The sequence below is a fragment of the Brugia malayi genome (assembly GCF_000002995.4).
Source record: "Brugia malayi strain FR3 genome assembly, contig: Bm_v4_Chr1_scaffold_001, whole genome shotgun sequence".
Classification (NCBI taxonomy): Eukaryota; Metazoa; Nematoda; class Chromadorea; order Rhabditida; family Onchocercidae; genus Brugia; species Brugia malayi.
The window spans coordinates 491,722-509,015 of record NW_025062475.1 but is presented as its reverse complement, the minus strand read 5'-3'; the positions used below and the strand labels follow the sequence as shown (position 1 = coordinate 509,015).

Genomic DNA, 17,294 nt, shown 5'->3' with positions numbered 1-17,294 from the left:
ATGATAGAAATTTACATTGATAGTCATTATTTGCAGTGCTCCATCTAATTCACTTGTTAGCAGTTGCAGCAAAATTTAACATCAAACTATTAAAAGTAATAAGAAGCAGATGAAAATGTTTCTGTCTATTTGGTTTATTTTTCTTGGGCTTTTCTCGGTTTTTTTTTTTTGAAATTCGAATCAAGTATTGTCACATATTTTCGAGATGGAAAGGAAAACATATGTTTCTTTACTTCTCCTATCATGGTTATAAAATTTTTTCTTGTTTTTTTTTTCTCTTTGTTCTTTTAAATTCCATTATTTTCTTTTTTTTTTTTTTTTGCATCTGTTGAGAAAGCTAATGTAAAGGAATTCTATGTTGTTTATATATTTTTTATTCTTTGTAAATTCATTTCTAGAAACGACATTTTTCGTATTTTTTAAAGTTGCAACTGTCTCGATTTTTCCTATGAATCCTATTTAGACAATGAATAGTGTTATAGCAATCGTTAAATACTGGTAGACAAATGTAAATTGATTACAAATTTTCAAATTTATGATACTTTTTCATCGTTCGCGGGGAAATTTATCAAAGACGATTTTGAAGTTTTGTTTTATGATTTCTTAGTACTTAATATTGATATAACATTGCAACTATGTTTATCATTATTAAATCGCTAAATCTAGAGATTTGTTCTTGTTTTGTCAAAAATTTACTCAAAAGTAAGGGATGAGCTGAAAGATAGGCTCTTAAACCACCATCATTTTCTATTATTAACTTTGTCTAAATTTCCTATTGTTCTCGATGGTAATGAAATAATTTTATCAGCAGACTAGTCAAGATAACTAATCTCACTTAATCAAAAACATTTAGTTCCATCCTAGAAAAATCATCAAAAAGTCATATAATGATATTAACGACAAGAATTTTGTCCTGAAAAATGCTAACAATCTAAGAAGCTATGGATGAAAATTTGGAAAGATTATTTAAGAAAAAATCTAATAATTATAATGAAATATGCATATTTGAAGGTGCAAGATATTATTCACAGAGTTTGAAATGACCCAGTGAGTGACCGTTCTTTCTATGTTTTGAATTTTTGCTGTGATAAGGAGAGACAAAAGAAATGCTATCACATTTTTCTGCAATTTAAGCTTAATTTTTAGATGATTTTTTTTTTTCTCGAAAATTGTTAATTCTTTCAACTTTTTCTGTATTGCGCTTATCTATTCACTTTTTTGTCTTGTCATATCTTTCTTTCTAATGAAAATTTAAATTTTAACTTTAGGATAAGACATACACTATCCTTATGTGGGATTCCACAGTTGTTGCATGCAACACACACTTCAGCTAGCTCAGTTTTATTAGGAGGTTTGGGAGATGAGTTGTTTACCAGTTATGGTTTCATTTTAAATTCCTGTCACATTCATCTTTTGTCACCATATTTTTTTTTTTTTTTTCATATAACTATGACCTCTCTTCTTTTTTATGTTGTACTTTGTTAGTGTTGTGCGCAATAATAAAGAAATTTATTACTCATATCATTCGGAAGATTTGCATTTCCTTACATTAAGTTGTTTGGCAAATAAGAAATGTGGCGATAACTTATGTGTTATCATTCATCGTAAATGAATGAAATGCAGGATAAAAAGTAAGAAAACTGCAGATATATAAATATATATATATATATATATATTATATTTGTGTATTGTTAAATTATTTTACAGCTAATTCTCAGCTCCTCGGTTCTCAGTGTTAGTGTGGTCATCATCTCTACTGCAACATTTGCTTACGTATTCCCACGTATCGTGCGCTATCACTGTGACTGGAGTTTGGAATTGGTCAATCATCTCCTATTTAAGGAATAACAAACATTATTCAATAATTTTTTTTTCTTTTTTTTTTTTTAAAGAGACCTTAGTCTTTTTCTTTCTGGAAAATGAAGGAACCACCAGCAGGAAACATAAAATTAGATGATGAAGATGAGAAAATGATGGCTGCTGGTAATTCAAAAATGGATCAGAATAATGATAAGGAGAATGATGCTGGTGATGAGAGCATTCAAAATGTAACTGGTCGAAATAGTCCAACTGCTGTTATCGATCTCAAAGAACTTACTGAATCTACTCTCATGAAAAAATTTGAGGTGATTTTCAATTTTCATACGACTAGAATGAATGTGAAATTGAAAAAGCAAAAGTCAAAATTAGCAACAAATAATGACTTGTGTAAAAATGAGTTTGAAATATATAGTTGCTTTACAACTGTCATTTATTTTAAAACTATTTACGATTTAGATGTTGACAGTTGGTGGAACATCGGCTGCTAAACATATAACCGAAGCACAACGACATAAATATCTTTTTTGGGATACGCAGCCAGTTCCAAAAATTAGTAAGTTATATCTATTAAAAATTTTATATTGCGATTAGATTTCAATGGATGTATTTAGAAATAAACTAAAAAATATGATGTTGATTTTACAGTCTTGACGAAAAAATTTTTTGCATTAGTTTACAGATGAAATGGTAACAGAGAATAGAGCTATCGAACCTCCATTGGATATATCAGAAGTACGGGAAGAGCCATTTTCATTGCCAGATCCTTTTTGTTGGTGTGATATTGAAATCAATAGTGTAAAAGAGCTTACTGAACTTTATACGCTATTGACAGAGAATTATGTGGAAGATGATGACAATATGTTTCGATTTGATTACAGTCCAGAGTTTTTGCTTTGGTTCGCAAAATTTTTCACTTTGATTTTTTGGTAATTTGTGGAAATGAACACAATATGCCATTAATTTATCCACAAACAATGAAAATAATGTAAATAGCTGGAGGAGTATATAATATTGATATCATCATTCAATAGGTTAATTATGAAATGATGAAAGGTGAAATTTTTTTTGTATAGAAATCTTTGGTTTTTTATGAAGCTGTAAATATCCTACTTATGGAATAAATAATATATAATATATATTCTATTATTTTATAAGTAAATTTTACTAAGAAAAAGTCTACTTGACATCCTTAGCAAATTTCAGGGCTTTAAAAGCTCCAGGATGGATGAAGAACTGGCATTGCGGTGTTCGGGCAAAATCAAATGGAAAATTGATTGCTTTTATTTCTGCTATTCCTTCAGTTATACGGGTCTATGACAAGGTGCTTTTTAATTGAATGTTAGTGAGCGGCAAATTTGTCGGATGATGTAATACTCATAGATTATTCTTAGATCATTCTTAATTTATATATGCATTTTCTAATTTAATTTCCTAACTCAATAATAAATTAAAAAGCTTACCCGGAGTGTGATTTACAGAGCAACATGCTACTCATGTAGTACATAATAAATTGTAAGATAAAATAATTTGCTGTTGTAGTTCACATATTTTCGAAGGCTTATTTTTTCGTTATTTATAATGTACTGTGAACTTTTTTTTATTTTTCCTAATTAATTTTGCATACCGAAAAATCATTTTCTTTTAGCAAATTAAAATGGTTGAAATTAATTTTCTTTGTGTGCACAAGAAACTTCGCTCTAAAAGAGTAGCGCCAGTGTTGATTCGTGAAATCACTCGCCGAGTGAATCGAGAAGGTATCTTTCAAGCAGTATTCACAGCTGGTGTTGTTTTACCGAAACCAATTGCAACCTGCAGGTATTGTATTTTCAGTGTCGCATCGAAAAACCGGAGCATTGCTCTGCTACGTTTTGTTTTTCCGATCATGTCTTACGTTATGTAATTTTAAAAATAAAGGTTAATTGCCAAATCCGAATGGAATTTAATGTATTTGTGCTTTTAAGATACTGGCATCGATCTTTGAATCCAAAGAAACTTATTGAAGTGAAATTTTCTCATCTTTCACGGAAAATGACAATGCAGAGAACGCTGAAGCTATATAAACTTCCAGATGTATGTTTTATTTGAAGTGAATTGTAAACTTTATTTCTCTTTATACAAGTAAATAATAATAAAAACATACAAGTTGTTAGGTCACAATTTCCATTTAAGCAAATTAATTCCTTCTTTCATTAACACTTGAAAAAATAATCAAAATTAAAAACTGATCATCCATCAGAGATTAGTGCTAAATGAATTACCATTAATATCCGGAAAATATTAACATCGAGTTGTTATATCATATTGTTTCAGCATCCCAGAACGGCAAACTTGGTACCGATGAAGAAATGTCATATTGATGGTGCTTATGGTTTACTACAGTGTTATCTGAAGAAGTTTGACTTATCTCCTCAATTTACTCGAGCTGATTTCGAGCATTTTTTTATGCCGCGTGAAGATGTTATCTACAGTTATGTTGCTTTGGTTTGTTTTTTTATATAAACTTCGACGTTGTTCAGAATTTATTTAAGTTATAGTACAACTTTTTCGCATTATTCATTTCACATAAGCTTTTTGAATCACTAAATAAATGAATGTGTATTTAGAGTTAAAAATTTGAAAATGAAATTCGAATTTGTATGGATTATAAAGAATAGATTGTTAGTCTATGTATTAAAATTTTTTAGAATGAGGAAGATAGCAAAGTAAGCGATTTAATTAGCTTCTACTCATTGCCTTCATCAGTTATGCATCATCCGCAGTATAAATCAATTCGTGCAGCATATTCATTCTATAATGTCGCCACTTCAGTAACTCTTAAACAACTGATCAATGATGCTCTTATTCTTGCGCGAAATGTACGGCTATTATTGAATTATTGATTGATATTAATTTAAATCTAAAATTCAGTCACAAGTTGAAGAATATTTGATTGCTTATTTTTTTTTTTTTTTTCTTATCTATTGCTTTTGTACAAAAGAGAAAAAAAATTGATCGTTAAAATTTTTTAGGAAAGGTTTTAACATTAAGCTTATTAAATATATAATCATTTTAGTAGGCGTAAGCAGCAAAACACTTACTGCGATGAGATTTGGATTTTATTAATTAACCAATTAATCTGATTATAAATTGAATATACGGAAGCAATTTTCTGTATTTTATAGTGTGGTTTTGATGTGTTTAACGCACTTGATCTCATGGATAACAAAGAAATATTGGAAGATCTCAAGTTTGGTATTGGTGATGGAAATTTACAATATTATCTGTATAACTGGAAGTGTCCTGATATCATACCGGAGAAGATTGGTCTCGTGCTACAATAGGTTTACTCTATGTTGATGCTATAGCTGCTAAGATTATTTCTAATTATTTTTTTTTTATTTATGAACATTTATAAATTCTGTTGGAGAACGATGTTTTCCAGATTAATCGTTTGATTAGGACTAGAGGTAGATATTATCTGAAATAAACTTGATTAGTTTCTTTTTTCTACATTCGGAAATGTTCTTATTTTTAATAGCAGAAAGTGAGTCAGTAATTTCAGTAATCTCACATTATTTGGGATCAAAATGAATGTAATTTATGAATTGAAATTCAATGAATTAGAAATTCTGAACAAAACAAAAGAGTATTCATATATTGAGCTGTCCTTTCTCAGCCTTCCAGGCTATCTACAGTTAGCATTCTATTGCTTTAAATTGGATTCGGGGCAGCAGCTATTACTCCTTCAGGTTTATTAATATTATCTTTCATCATTAAAATCATCAAGTTTTTAGGTCTAAACATGCTTCTCGAACATTCTATCTTCTATCTTCAAAATATAAATCGTACTATTTATTATTTAATCAGACAACTAACAGTATATTGTTTTATTTGTTTATTTGAAAGAATCGGCTATCTTTTCACTTGTATTTTAATGTATCTTCGCATCACAGTCAAAAACATAAACCTTTATTTTAAGTGTATTGGTTTTTTCTTTTTACCGGGACATTTAGCTTTAGTAACATATGAATTTAAATTTTGGATTTTTGAAGATGGATGTATATTTTGTTTTTTGATACGGGTGCTGCTTGATACTTTTTCATTCCTACTCTGTTCATATGCAGTTTATGATTCATCATTTCAAAATTTGTTCCTTCGTTGCTCATCATATCTGAATGGTAATCTGGGAATGAAATATCATTACTTCTCTGTTACCTTCTATTAGCTTAATGTTAAAACTCCAATTGGAAGCAGTTGGAAACTTAAAAAAAAAAAAAAATCAAGCTGTTTAATTGATTATTTTTTGAGAAATATTGTTTCTGAATAAATCTTATCAATTTCAAATAATAATTTATTGTTATATGGAAGGATTATTAGATAAAGAGTAGTTCTTTTTTTTTTTTGAGAAATTTTAATATTTAAAATCCATAGAGGAATTGTTATGACTACTCTTTTCATATGTACTATTTTGTAGGAGTTCCAAAAACTTTTAAAATGTATGATTGAAGTGAATGCTTTCATTACTTCGAACACGGGATCAGTACTACTATTATGCTAAGTCAGTGTGTCTTTTGTGATAAATTAATTGACTGATTGTATCATTGACTTTGTCATTTATTGTTGCTGTCTGTGTAACTATTGTTAATAAAATAAAATTAAAAAAAAAAAAAATCAATTAAAGATTTCCATCCATCAATCTTCATTATAATAATAAATTTTTTTTTTAAAAAAAAAAAAAAAAAAAAGAAAAGAAAAAGTTAAACCTAACAAATTTGCTACTTAATCGATACATATAGTTGATTGAAATTTTATCAACAATAACTTTTTCAAAATTTCTCAAATTACAAATTTCATCATTTTTACATTTTTTATTTAACAACAATGTTATAATGAGTTTGATAGAAAAACAGAGAGAGAGAGAGAGAGAAAAAAAAAAGAATAAATTTGGAAAATAAAAGAATGTTTTTCGCTTTGGTCTATTTTTTGCATTCCTCGAATGATTTCATTTCTAGTGGTCACCTTTTTTTTTTTTTTTTTGTTGTTGACATATATGATTATCGCGGCTAAAATTTGCTATAATTAAAAAAAAAAAAAAAACAGGAAATGAATTTTCCGATAAAAATTGAGATGGAAACACTTGTCAATTTTTATGCTATGTCATAATTCATCACCGTTTCTCTGTCATCATTTCATTATGACAATTCCTTCGACAAATCTCACAATATTTCAGAGTTAGCTATTAAAAATTTTTTTTTTCCTCCTTTTGCTAGAGTTAAAAAAAAAAAAAAAAACATAAAACTTGCCTCATTGTTGCCTTGTAGTCTTGGCTCTTGGCTCTTTTGCTTCTTGTCTTGTAAATTTAATTGCTGTTAAAATTGGAAGTGAACGTATCTGTCTTGATGTAATTGCTACATTATTTGGAATATTATGAACAATCTGAACGATCATTGGCCGAGGTGATGGTTTAATTTTGGAAAGTGAAAAATTTGATAATTCTTGATTAAGCGATACTTTCCATTTTGAAATTTCAGTTTGTGTTTTTGATTGCTTAATTTTACTAGTAGATTGAGAAAAACTTTTATGTTTTCGCATTTTCTGCATAATTTCTTGCGCTAATTCATTTGCGCTTCTATCATTTGTTCCAGTTTGAGAATTTGAAATTGAAGTTGAAAAATTCATCGACGATATTTGTTGTCTTGCCGGAGAAGTTGACCTTGTTGATGATTCACTTTCCTTGAAAATACTATTTCGCTATATTTTCCTAATAGACTGATAAATATTTTTCTTTTAATTTTTTGCATCTATCTGTACTATATGCTATGTAAAGCTTAAATTTCTAATTAATTTAAAAAAAAAAAAAATTTAATGAATTTATTTTTGTATTTTAAAAATGCGATAGATAAAAGGAATTGAACAAATAAAATAAAATAATAATAATAATGGATGATAATAAATCAGAGGATAATAACTTTTTAAATCTAAGATGAAATTATATACAAAGAATGTTCGCGTTATCTTTTGAAGTTTACCTTTGCTCTTTTTTCGGGCGCTCTTTTCTTTCTACTCCATTTTTCAAAATACCATTTTAATGGGTTCCGCAATGAACAATCAAATCTTTGATCTGTTTCACTTCTTTTCATAGATGTTATTGTTGTTGGGCTTGAATGTTCAGTAAAATTTGAATGATTTCTCGAATTTATTTGCTGAAATCAAATTTTTTATGCGATGAAATTTTTCCGACCAATTTGCTATTTCTTGATCTTGAGATTGAACTGTAGCATCAGCACTATTACATAATTAAAATTAAGATTTAAAAATTATATGATTAGTTCATCTTTCACTAAATCTGCCATTCATCTTTTAAATGCCTAGCATTATTTTTATTAAATTTAATTAAAAAATTTAAAATTGTTTGAAATAATTTTTGTTTTTTTGTTTTTTACAAATTTTTGCATTTTAATATTTCTAACAGCTGATGAAGAAGAGAACAAAAAGAAATGAAATAAAATTAATTGTAAAACTGAAATACATATAAATAATTTTTGAAGAATAAACTTGCATTATTATATTTATTTTTTACATAAATATAATCCTATCATATCAGTTAATATATTTGATAAGATTTATAAGAAATATTTCAGTTATTTTTTCTAAATATTATTATTTTAATTATTTATTATTATAAATATTAAATTATGATTACTTTGTTTAAATATTTTCTTACTTACATTATCTTATACTTATCACATACTTAACTACATTATAGTTACATTACTTATATTATTTCATACTTATATTAATTTCTTACTTACATTATCTTATACTTATCAAGAACTACCTACATTATACTTACATTACTTATATTATTAAGTACTGTACGTATATTATTAAGTTTCATCTCGTACTTACATTACTTACAATCTTGTACTTACATTAACCTTAGGAAGTATCACTTTAGTTGTATTTGCTTCTTTAATTTCAAAAAATTTACCCATTGTTTTATTTTTCTTTGAGGCGATTGTTCATAAGATTCAATTTCTTCTGCAATCTATCATTGCTTAATTTCTTTAAATAACATTAAAGTTTTCTTAAAATAACTTTTTTTTCTTAAAGTTAAAAAAAAAAATAAATAAATTTCTTTAAATAACTTTCAATTTCTATTCACAGTAAAGAATTTGCAATCCTTAGCTTTGGCCTTTTTTTTTGCTTTTTTTTTTAAAAAAATTATTAATATAATTTATGATAATAATAAATCTAAATTTTTAACATTTTTCAGTATTACCTGTTTTGCATATATATAATTTATGTATCTATTTTATTTCTTTCTTATTTACTTCATCTTTACCTGTATATACCTAACTTTTCTTTCATTTAATTAATTTCGATGATTCTTACAGCAAAAAAATAAATAAATAAAAATGAAAACAAACTTTCATATTGTGCTAATATTATGCAAAATATCAAATAAACAATAAGAGTATATGCTGTGATAGCAACAATAACAGTAAAATATACAAATTTATGTGTTGTATAAATTTGAAAAGTTCCTGAAAAAAGAAAAAAAAATTTGCAATTTTGATAATATTTTAAATTTATTGCATTTTCAAATTTTTTTTTTTTTTTGTATAGATAAAAAGTTTACTCATAGGTTTATAGTGAAATACTTTATCATTGTTTGATTTGATAGATTCATTCAATCTATTTTGTGAGCAATTTTGAATGAAAACTTTGATATGATAATTTTTAGCTATAAATGCTTGTTGCACCATACAATACCATCCAATCTAAAATGAATTTATTTAATTAATTTTTTTTTTTTTTTTTTTAATAATTAACAAAGTATTTATGAATTGAAATATCAAAATAAACGAAATAAGTGATAAAAAAAATTGATAAATGATTTTGATGAGTTTTATTGATTGATAAGATCATACATAGAAGAAATTTTATGGCATTTGTTGATAAGATCATACATAAGCATTCGGATTTTTGGCGCTAACAATAAGCGCATGTGGCATAGATGATAAGCTTAATTGAGCATTTAAGAAGCATTTACTAATTCGTCCTAAACATTCCCAATCACTGCTCTATAAATAAATGAAAGGAAGTAAATTATTTTTAATTTTATTATTTTTTTCTCTTAATATGATATTTAAGGAGTTTTTCTAATAAAATTAATTCTGAAAAATTACCTTTTTTTTTTCTCAATCATATCTTTTCAAAAAAAATTCTTACATAATTTTGATTATAGATACAATCAATTAGATTCATGTCATTTTTTGACAAAAAAAAAAATTAATTTATAGAATGCATCTTTTAAATCAGATAAGAATCGTTTTCAAAGAGAAAAAAAAAAGGAATTTCGAATGATTGCTTAATTTAAATTTAAATTTAAATTGAAGAAAGTTATATTACAGTGGAAATATGCAAATGAATTGTTGTTGATGAAGTAAAATTGATCATTTTAATACTTCCGATGCATTGACTTACAATTGATGTACACATTCCGTCATACTAAAATTAATTATTACCTTTTAAATTTTTTTTTTTGTAAAAAAAATTTTAAAGTTTTTAAAAAAATCATAAACATTTAGATTTACAACATAATGGTATGGTTTATGCTTAATGAGTTTGCTTAATGAGTTTATGCTTAATGAGTTTGTCCCCAAGTACTTATAATTTTGTTATTAAAAGTTTTTTTCGTTAATATTTCAATAAAATTAACAGATAAATGGATGTTTTAATTTTAGTATTTCAGTATTTTAGTATTTCCATTTTAATATTTCAATAAATACGAAAGCATTCGCTAAATGTAGAAAAAAAAAAAAAAAAAGTAGCAAAAAAATCATAAAAGATAGCTTTCTATTCAATATTGAATGATTAAAGCAAATAAAATTGACAGATAAAATTTACAGAATTTCTGATTGTTTACAAAATTTCTGCCATTCACATTTTAATTCATTAGCATTTCAAAATATGCACCTGATGCTTTGAAAAGTTTATTGGAATATCAAATTGCCAATTGTGAAAATCGCTAAGAATGCCAAAGTTCTGTTTGATTATATTTATAAGAATAAATATTGTTATGGTTACCGACCGCATCGCAAATTTCAAAATTCCATTAAATGAAATTACTGATTTCATTTATATTCCTTATACACTAGTTTTTCTTTTTTTTTTTTTTAAGTTTAATTTGCGTATTTTAGAATGATTATGTCAATAGGTTGTAAAATATGCAAAAAGCTCATTTATTTTTTTTGTTATTATTTATCATTTTATTTATTTGTTATTATTATTTGTTATTAATATTTTTTTATCACTATTTTATGTTTATTTATTTACTTGTTATTTATTTATTTATTTATTATTATTATCATCATCATATTTATTATTAATATTTATTTACTGCCACTATATATATGTATGTATATTTATTATTATTATTTATTTATTTACTATTATTATGTATTATTATTTATTTACTTGTTATTTATTCATTTATTTATTATTTATTATTACTACCATTATTATTATTATTTATTTACTTATTTACTATTATTGTGTATTATTACTTATTAATTTACAGTCATTATTAAACATTATTATTATTATTACTAACGTGCTGTCTACTTTTCGCAAATTCTTTATTCTTCCTAAAAAATGTCACCATTGAATGACATCAACTTGAATTCTTCATTATTTCATTTCCCTTATTCTATTATTATTTGACATACTTAAATGATATATTCGAATTACATCATCACTTTGCTTTATCTCACATTTCACATCCAACAATAATTTCAAAATTTGCATTAATTAAAATTCTAATTATAATAGAATTGCATTTTTTTTCATAGTCAAACATTAGCTATTAGAGATGTTAGATTGCTTAAGTAGTACTTAAGAATGATACAATTTTTCAGATACAAATTGCGCTCCATAAAAATTAATAGATTTTATAGTTTATAATTTTGTTTATAATATATCATTTATAAGAGTAGTATTTAGCAGATTAATTATGCTAAAATTCATTGATTATTTTTTTAAAGTCTCATTTTTGTCTAAAATTTTTTCTTTCAAAATTCTTCATTTAATCAAACTTTTTAAACCGTAATGGAATACGAATAAAGATAACTATGATAGCTTGAAAAGTTCAGAAGCGAACGAGTATATCTAAAATAAAAGTGTGAAAAATAAGAAAATTATAGTTTATAGTTTACCCATCGGTTATTTCCTGGTAAGTTACCTATGAAAAAAAAAAAAAAAAAAACTGGTTAATTTGTAATTGGTAGTGCTAACTGAAGAATTCATTAATTAGCATTTCTGTGTGCTGTTGGAGCAAAATTTAACTCTAAATTTAAATCTTCCACCCAATTTCGTTATTATAATGCTTGCATTGTAAAGAGTCAAAGGTCAAGCATAAATGATGAAAAATTCAACTTAAAAAAAGCTTACTGCTTAACAGCAATTATCATTTTGAAGATAAATCCGTTGAGATAAATTAAAGAGAAATAAAGGCGATAAGAAGGTGCATGCAAAGATTCCGGTTGATAAGATGAAATGAAATAAGGCAGAATGATTCCGGAAATATTTGTTGACAAACATTTTGATAAGCTAAAATTATTAGCTTAATTGCCTTTGTTAATTATTTGTTTTTCTTTTGACGATGCACAATTTAAAATTTTTATTCAAACATTGTTGGCATAGTATAAATGATATCTTATTGATTTTTATTAAATTATAATAAATTACAAAAAAAAAAAAAAACGGAATAACCGAATATGAAACTGATTTTAATAAAAAATAGAATAAAATAGGAAAACAAAATGTTCATTCAATGTTGAAATGAATTGAAAATGAATTTAAATGCATTCATATCATATGGCAATAATTTTTTCATAATTTATCCGATAACGGAAAATGTCAATTTTCAAATCTACAAGTTAAATTTTAAATTAATAAAAATAAATTTGATAAAAACTCAAAAAAAAAAAGGAAGAAATTCTTTCTTTCAGTAAAAGTTTAATTTTATTAATATCAATTCTAAAATGAAATTACAAAGAAAGAAGAAAAATATATTTTTATTTATTCTTTTTTACTTTTCAAATTTCATTCCAACCAGAATAATTCTGATAAATTATTCCAATTATTTTTTCAAAAAAAAAAAAAAATAATAACAATTTGATTACCTTACTTGCATTATAGTAAAATCCATCTATTATTCTCTACTAATTCCTCTATTAGTTATTAAATTCGTTTATCAGTTGCAGATTAAAATAAAATTTGTAGATTGATTTCCTGAAATAATTATTCGATTATTCCGTTTTATTCAGCTGTACTTAAAAAATTGAATTTTTTTAAAAAAAAAAAAAGAATTGAAACTTGAAACTAATCTTTAATGATTAATAATTAAGATATAGTTTTATCCCTACGAATGATTAAGATAATGATTAAGATGTAGTTTATCAAGATATAATTTTATCTCTATAATTAATAAATAAGATATGGTTTTATCTCTATAATGAATGATTAAGATATAATTTTATCTCTACAATTAATAATTAAGATATGATTTTATCTCTATAATTAATAATTAAGATATGATTTTATCTCTATAATTAATAATTAAGATATGATTTTATCTCTATAATTAATAATTAAGATATGATTTTATCACTATAATTAATAATTAAGATATGATTTTATCTCTACAACTAATAATTAAGATATGATTTTATCTCTATAATTAATAATTAAGATATGATTTTATCTCTATAATTAATAATTAAGATATGATTTTATCTCTATAATTAATAATTAAGATATGATTTTATCTCTATGATTAATAATTAAGATATGATTTTATCTCTATAATTAATAATTAAGATATGATTTTATCTCTATAATTAATAATTAAGATATGATTTTATCACTATAATTAATAATTAAGATATGATTTTATCACTATAATTAATAATTAAGATATGATTTTATCTCTATAATTAATAATCAAGATATGATTTTATCTCTATAATTAATAATTAAGATATGATTTTATCACTATAATTAATAATTAAGATATGATTTTATCACTATAATTAATAATTAAGATATGATTTTATCTCTATAATTAATAATTAAGATATGATTTTATCTCTATAATTAATAATTAAGATATGATTTTATCACTATAATTAATAATTAAGATATGATTTTATCACTATAATTAATAATTAAGATATGATTTTATCTCTATAATTAATAATTAAGATATGATTTTATCTCTATAATTAATAATTAAGATATGATTTTATCTCTATAATTAATAATTAAGATATGATTTTATCACTATAATTAATAATTAAGATATGATTTTATCACTATAATTAATAATTAAGATATGATTTTATCTCTATAATTAATAATTAAGATATGATTTTATCGCTATAATTAATAATTAAGATATGATTTTATCTCTATAATTAATAATTAAAGTAAGATTTATCTCTATAATTAATAATTGAGATATGATTTTATCACTATAATTAATAATTAAGATATGATTTTATCTCTATAATTAATAATTAAGGTAACATTTATCTCTATGATTAATAATTAAGATATGATTTTATCTCTATAATTAATAATTAAGATATGATTTTATCTCTATAATTAATAATTAAGATATGATTTTATCACTATAATTAATAATTAAGATATGATTTTATCACTATAATTAATAATTAAGATATGATTTTATCACTATAATTAATAATTAAGATATGATTTTATCTCTATAATTAATAATTAAGGTAAGATTTATCTCTATGATTAATAATTAAGATATGATTTTATCTCTATAATTAATAATTAAGATATGATTTTATCACTATAATTAATAATTAAGATATGATTTTATCACTATAATTAATAATTAAGATATGATTTTATCACTATAATTAATAATTAAGATATGATTTTATCACTATAATTAATAATTAAGATATGATTTTATCTCTATAATTAATAATTAAGGTAAGATTTATCTCTATGATTAATAATTAAGATATATTTTTATTTTTGTGAGATTTAGGATAAAGCAAAATAGCAATAATGCCTTGGTCAAATTCCTTTATCAGTTACTGATCAAAAGAAACTGATCAAATTTCCCGATAATTCTAGCAAATGAATGATAGACGTTAGGATGAAATGAACAATTGCATACTTTTTAAAGCTAACAAAATTTTTAAAATTTTTATTCTACCCAAAAGACATACCCAAAAGTGATTGATGATAACTATAATTTGGGCAAAATTAAAATTAATTTCATTTTTGATATTTTTGCCTTAATTTTTTTAGGTGTATAAGTTAAATCATTAACATCTTATTATTATTAAATTAGATGCTTTACAATGTAAGATAAAATCAAAGATATACCCATTAGTTATATCTTGATTTACCTACCCATTTCCGGCAAAAGGGTACTGTACGATATTACTAGCACCTACCTACCCAATCTTTCAGTTAATATCAGATAATATAAATGATTTTTCTTCAAATAAAGGATTAATTTATGAGTGAATAATTTCAATAACTGAAAAAAATGAATGAAGGGCAAGAAATAATCATTTGCCCGCTTATTGGGAATATATCAATTTGAGGACAATAATGCATTTCAGCAACAGTTCACTTCTTTTCTCCTCGATATGATGGGAAAAAGTACTTAAAGAGTTGAATAATTGCTACTGATCCGTTTTACTTTTATATTTTCCTGTTCGTTCATCCGGAAAAAAACAGTTTTCTGTTTTTTTTTTTTCTCTTCTATATGAGAACGGAAACCGGATTGTTAAATTGAGAGGTGGAAAAAAGAAAAAAGAAAGGTTTGAATGAAATAAAGGAATAAGGGTAAATTATAAGAAATTGAATTGCACTTTAATGTTTATATAATGAAATAGAAAGAGGGAGGTAAATAGATAGATAGAGAGAGAGAGAGAGGGAGGGAGAGAGGCAGAGAGAGGGAGAGAGAGGACAAGGAAATATTCTTAAGGTTGAATAGATCTCTACTTGTCGAGTAGTTCTTTATTTTTTTGCTAACAACGATCGCACTTTTTCAAACTATTTATTGTTCAATTTTTATCACATTAATAAATTATTCAGGTAAAATATTCAAAAAGCATTTTTGAAAAATATTCAACTATTTATTTCATCTTTTAACAATAAAATTACGATTTGAATGATGTTGAGATTGTGTGAAGGTTAATAATTCTGGTTTGACCTTGATTTTGAAGAATGATTGACTGAATTGACCTTTTACTTTAGCACTTTTATTCCCGCATTTTCTTCATCATCATTACTTTCATCCTATTATTTACTTAAGTAATTAACATAATTAGTTTAACATTTCCATCCTATTTTTAAAATTCCATACGATTTTTTTTTTTAACAAATCATTTACTGAAATAATTTTTCGTATTTTTACTCTTTTCTGTTTTCCCAATAATTCTCCCATTTTTTTTTTTTTTTGTAATATAATAAACAATTTTATGTAAATGAACAAAATATTTAGGTATAAAAATAAATTGCAAGTAATGCAAGTAAAATTTAAAATTTAAAATAATAATAGTTTTATGCTATAGGAATGTAGTATATATAATTGAGAGATTATGAATATGAAATGATTGCAGATTGCAAGAATTTTAAAAGCTTTGCAAAATAAATAAATAAATAGCTAAAAGAGTAATATAATTGCATCGGTCACTTATTTTTAGGAAAAATAAATCAATTGATGGCATATTTTTCAAACACAAATATTTTTTTTCAAAAAAAAAAAAGAAATTTCTCTCAAAAATTTACATACTATCAGTGGGTAATAAAAAATAATAAACAAAAACAAAAAAAAAAAAAAAAAAACGAAAGCTTTTCTCAATTTTTTTTTTTTTTTATTTTAATTTGTAGTATATATGAAATGAAATGAGAATGAATGGGCAATTGTTAACAAATTCCGTGGGATTTATCTATATCTCGATCATATGTATATATATTGCCCGCTTTTACTTTCGGGTAAATTCATCATATAATGCCCGCTATTGCTTTCGGGTAAATTAATATTAATTGACTGATCAAATGTTTGCTCCGTTGCTATTTGCTGTTGCTATTCTTTTACGCTATTTAGCTTTTCTTGTATTTCTTTTTCTTTCTTCTTTTTGCATTTTTAAATTTTTAAATAGTATTTTTAAATTTACAAATACTATTTTTTTTTTTTTTTAGAAATATTGTATTCGTTAGAAATTTTATATGATAAAATTTGTTGTAAATGTAATAAAATTTTATTCTTTCATTAAAAATTATAAAATAATAGAGAAATAAATGAAATGGCTGTAATAAAATAATATGTTTAGATTATCTAAAATTGTTTATAGGTGTTTTAAAATTTTTATTAATCTAAATTTTGAAATAAAAATTTTAATCCAAGTTAAAAGCAGTATTAATAAAAA

The 17,294-nt window shown here is 24.0% G+C and overlaps 2 protein-coding genes across 2 annotated transcripts; one reads left to right on the top strand and one right to left on the bottom strand.

Moving 5' to 3' along the window:
• Positions 1-1,919: 1,919 nt before the first annotated feature.
• On the top strand, positions 1,920-5,141 carry Bma-nmt-1 (N-myristoyltransferase 2, putative; the record flags this gene model as incomplete). The annotated part of the gene is made up of 9 exons (XM_001896002.1): positions 1,920-2,126; positions 2,278-2,374; positions 2,501-2,717; positions 3,025-3,142; positions 3,467-3,636; positions 3,783-3,891; positions 4,132-4,302; positions 4,506-4,676; positions 4,983-5,141. 9 exons carry the CDS (start codon positions 1,920-1,922, stop codon positions 5,139-5,141), a joined length of 1,419 nt encoding a protein of 472 aa, XP_001896037.1.
• Positions 5,142-7,104: 1,963 nt separating this feature from the next.
• Bm1534 (Uncharacterized protein) lies at positions 7,105-10,902 on the bottom strand (the record flags this gene model as incomplete). Its single annotated transcript, XM_043076115.1, has 8 exons — positions 7,105-7,533; positions 7,830-8,003; positions 8,792-8,841; positions 9,231-9,347; positions 9,443-9,584; positions 9,774-9,887; positions 10,216-10,314; positions 10,783-10,902. 8 exons carry the CDS (start codon positions 10,900-10,902, stop codon positions 7,105-7,107), a joined length of 1,245 nt encoding a protein of 414 aa, XP_042932049.1.
• Between the last annotated feature and the right edge of the window lie 6,392 nt (positions 10,903-17,294).